Genomic DNA, 4,252 nt, shown 5'->3' on the forward strand with positions numbered 1-4,252 from the left:
AGTCCATCTCTTGGCACAATGGCCTTCACCAAATATCTGTGTGTAATTGTGTATATGTGTGTGTGTGTGTATATATACACTGCAAGTTCCTAATCTTATGTGAGGGAGGAAATTGGTTCAATGCCAAGTCTCATGCTGCATATCTTTTTCCTTAAAATTGTCAAGTCAGAGAATTCTTTTTGTTTGTATGTACCTTATTTTGGTATCTATTAAAATGTCAGTATAAGATAAAGCGATACATACTGTAAGGTTTTACATAAACAGTCTTGAAACCTGTGCCACTCCAAAGAAATCTAAAAGTCCTTTAATCTATATGCTCTGTGCAGATTTAAAGTCTTTTGTCCATTGTAGCCAGTTTTATTTCCATTATAGCCATCCGTTGTAGCCTGCTTTCTGAGTGGGATTATCCAGAAGTCTCATTTCTCTCACTAACAGTTTGAATTTCATTGTTAAAATATCCATACACTGGAGTTGCTTGGATACACTAGGTTGTATATACACTTTAAGCATGTACCAGCAATCCATCAATAAACCTTGAGAAGAAAATTTGCAAAGAACCCTGCAACAGTACATGACAGTATCCATCTTAAACAGTGGTTTATTCAGCTTGGTGGATTTTAAAAGAAATCTTTCATCTGTTTTCTCCTTCAGAGGAAGCATTTCTTTCTTCTTTCTTCTCCTCAAAGAATACATTCCTCTTCTGAACAAAAGCTGTGGTTTATATGGAATGGTACAGTTGCTACTTAAAGTGCTGATGTTGTTTAGCTCACTGGAACTTTGCGAGGCAGGAAGTGGCTGCTGGCATGGTGTGGACCCACCAAGTCACCTCTCCTGAGATGTCCTCGGTGGGACAGAGCCAGGTACAGGCCTGGATGAGCTGCAGATGAGTATGTTGTGTAGTGGTTCTCCTCTAGGTGCTCCTTAAATAGACAGCCAGGTGAAAACTTTGTCTGTGGATGGGAAAGTTTTCACTTGGTGAGTTGTGACATTTTAAGGATGCATGCACAGCCATGCAGAATCCAATATCATAAATAAATCAAAACCTAGGACTATATGACGATATGATATCAGTACTGTGATACATTCAAATCATGATACCTTTCACTGAACATCATCAATATTTATCAGCTGGCAATGCATTGTTAGCTTTTAAAATATTTTAATAGATTTTAAAAGCAAAAACTTAGCAACACTGAACATATGAAAAACATATGCAGATATCACCGACCCCTAGTGAAACCTGAAAGAAAGCATTTTTAATTGCCTTCAGTACATAAGTACTCTGGTGGAGTAAAATTAGGGAAATATAGCTCACCATTCCTTGTGCAGTTCCATCTTTATTCATACATAAATACAGTCTGCTTTTTACACCGTAAATGCCCACGATTCCTGGCTTCACTGCAAACACCTTCAACCAACCTGAGAAAGAAAATGACAGAGAGAATAGATTAAAAGACAGCACAAGTTCAGCACCAGTCTCCAAAACACAATCTCCACCATTAGTTTTGGTATCCGTGTATGTCTTTGAATTATTGAATAATCACCACGGATTCTTACATACATAAAGTGTATAAAACTTACTGTGCTCAGCTGGTTCATGCACACCTCTTACAGTCCCATTGGGCTGGATCTGTAGATGAAAACCAATTCCAGCACGGCAATACAGAAGCTGATATGTGTTGACCTTTCTGATTGAATAAGCATCTGTTGAAAGATGTTAAAGATTAATATTTTAATAACTTTGTTGAGAGATTGTGTGTTGTAATTGTTAAATTAGATTGAGCATGATAATAACTGGATGGCACGGTGGCGTAGTGGTTAGCACTGTTGCCTCACAGCAAGAAGGTCCTGGGTTCAAACCCAGTGGCTGACAGGGGCCTTTCTGTGTGGAGTTTGCATGTTCTCCCCGTGTCTATGTGGGTTTCCTCTGGGTGCTCCGGTTTCCCCCACAGTCCAAAGACATGCAGGTTAGGCTAATTGGTGGCTCTGAATTGACCGTAGGTGTGAGTGTGAATGGTTGTGTGTCTCTATGTGTCAGCCCTGCAATGATCTGGCAACTTGTCCAAGGTGTACCCTGCCTCTCGCTCATAGTCAGCTGGGATAGGATCCAGCTTGCCCGCGACCCTGCACAGGATAAGCGGTTATGGATAATGGATGGCTGGATGGATGGATGATAATAACCCCCAAATAATTATTAACTCATTAATAACTAACCCATTATTATAATTATAACCAGTTATAATTAACTAATTATAGTTAACCCATAATAATAATCATAACCTATTTTAATTAACCCATTATATAATTACATCCAATTATATACGATTTTAGTTTTAGTGTTAAGGTGCATTTTGTTCCTCCTTTTTTAATGATTATTCTTTTTAATGTTATAACCAGTTGTAAGATTTTCAAACATTGCATTTTACCTCCTTATTATTTATGAGAACTTGATTTCGTGTTTATAACTGCCTATAGGTAATATTTGTTTCCATTTCAGATGATCATTTTTATCTATTTTATCTTAGTCTATAGTTTCATTCTTGTTCTTACTTCGTTGTCTAAAATTGAGACATTGTGAGTCTCACTCAGTAGGGTTTCCCCAACTGACAGCAACTAAACAAATGGAAAAATTGATGTTAAGTGAAGCCTTAACAACAGTTAAACCTAATAGATGAGTTCTTGCATGCTGGTTCCATTAATTATTAGCTGCATTATCTTTTTTTGGTTCTTTGAAGACATTATTTGCTTATCACTGTACGCAAATGAAAAGCTATACAAAGACACACCACACACACACACACACACACAATTCATCTCTGACACTCCTGCTATCAGTGTATGGTTTGGGAAATACGTCATGCCCGTGTCCTTGGGTCTCTGATTATTATTTTACTCAACAAGCCAAATAAATATCACACGGAGAAGCTTTGTTTCTGTGCTACAGTCACACAGATCAGAACTCTATCTTCATCACACACTTTCAGCAACTGTTCTGCCGGGTGTAAACTAAAAGAATGCCTAAATCTTTAGACTTACAGTGTTTGTCATCTCACAACACACAACCAAAGCTTCAGGGTGTGATTTTTGAACCTTCTTTTACTTGCAAGAGACAAGACTACTTGTAGTTAATTAAAGATATATGATCAGTGTAGTGTCTCTCTGTAGTATTGTATATTCGCACCAGCTGCACTGTCTGTAGTATATATTAATATCCAACCTTATATCCAACATATTATAATCGAACCCAACATATGATATGATTATATCCAGTTCTATTACACAATGTTTCCATCATCTATCATTTTTTAAAAATTCTGCCACCATTAGACATGCAAAGGTCCAGTGCATTACTTTAACAGAGGCAATGTGCATATTATTGTTGTTATTTTTTTCATATACAAGTAAGATTTGTATTGCGTTTATGCACAAATGACTGATATAGTGTAAGCTATGATTGACTTAGGACTTTTTAAATTGCTTAATCATATTAATCGATTCAAGATTATACATACAATTCAAGGCAAAAAGCAGTGTTTAAAAAAATCTATCACATTATAAATATTTACCAGATATTTGCACTGTGAACAGTTAAACATGTTCCAAGGAAAATATCTGTCCTGACACCACAGTTACATAACCAGATGTGCAATTCTGATCAAATTACATTTTCTTAAACCCTCTCAATATAATACTGATTAATTCTGTGTATTGTGTCCGTCATCTGTAATTAAAAAAAAGACAATAAGCATTTTCAATACGCATCAGTGCAAAAGTTCTCATTTTACACCAAGCCAATCTTACCTTTCTGCCCCATCTTTGATTCTTTGATTGACAGCAGCCACATGCGTCTGAATCGGCTTGCCTGATCCTGGTCTGTGTCCATCTCTGACCTCTTACACCTCACACACACACTGAGCAGCACTGCCACACACACGTGTGTCCAGCGTAAATCCATGATAGCAGCATCAATTCCATATAAACCCACAGAGCATCCAGGTGAGCCACAGTGCCATGCTTCTTTACAAACACCCAGACAGTTCTTGAACTTGAAGTTACTTGACACACTACTAAACCTTACTGAATAATCTGTCCTCTGCTCACTATAAACAGGGTCAGTGTGCCATCCTCTCTGTCTCACTCTCTCCCAATTTATATCCTTTATCTTCCCGTATATCCTCTTACTGTGATTTCTGATTCCTCCATGACACTCGTGCTCATGAGTACATTCAGAGCAGATGCACAGTACAAGTAG

At 37.5% G+C, this 4,252-nt stretch overlaps 1 protein-coding gene across 1 annotated transcript; it reads right to left on the reverse strand.

Moving 5' to 3' along the window:
• Nucleotides 1-761: 761 nt before the first annotated feature.
• Nucleotides 762-3,883, reverse strand: fgf9 (fibroblast growth factor 9). The gene is made up of 4 exons (XM_060930596.1): nt 3,802-3,883; nt 1,582-1,704; nt 1,316-1,419; nt 762-950 (listed from the first exon to the last, which is right to left on the reverse strand). Exons 1-4 carry the CDS (start codon nt 3,881-3,883, stop codon nt 762-764), a joined length of 498 nt encoding a protein of 165 aa, XP_060786579.1.
• Nucleotides 3,884-4,252: the final 369 nt, after the last annotated feature.

This window comes from Neoarius graeffei, chromosome 9, assembly GCF_027579695.1.
Source record: "Neoarius graeffei isolate fNeoGra1 chromosome 9, fNeoGra1.pri, whole genome shotgun sequence".
In the NCBI taxonomy this organism is placed as follows: Eukaryota; Metazoa; Chordata; class Actinopteri; order Siluriformes; family Ariidae; genus Neoarius; species Neoarius graeffei.

Excerpts from the sequence above, each read along its gene's own strand:
- fgf9 (XM_060930596.1), bottom strand. The coding sequence starts at position 3,883 with ATGGACACAGACCAGGATCAGGCAAGCCGATTCAGACGCATGTGGCTG. Across the intron at positions 1,705-3,801 it reads ATCAAAGATGGGGCAGAAAG|ATGCTTATTCAATCAGAAAG; the intron begins GTAAGATTGGCT and ends ATCTTTCAACAG. Across the intron at positions 1,420-1,581 it reads GCATGAACCAGCTGAGCACA|GTTGGTTGAAGGTGTTTGCA; the intron begins GTAAGTTTTATA and ends TTTCTTTCTCAG.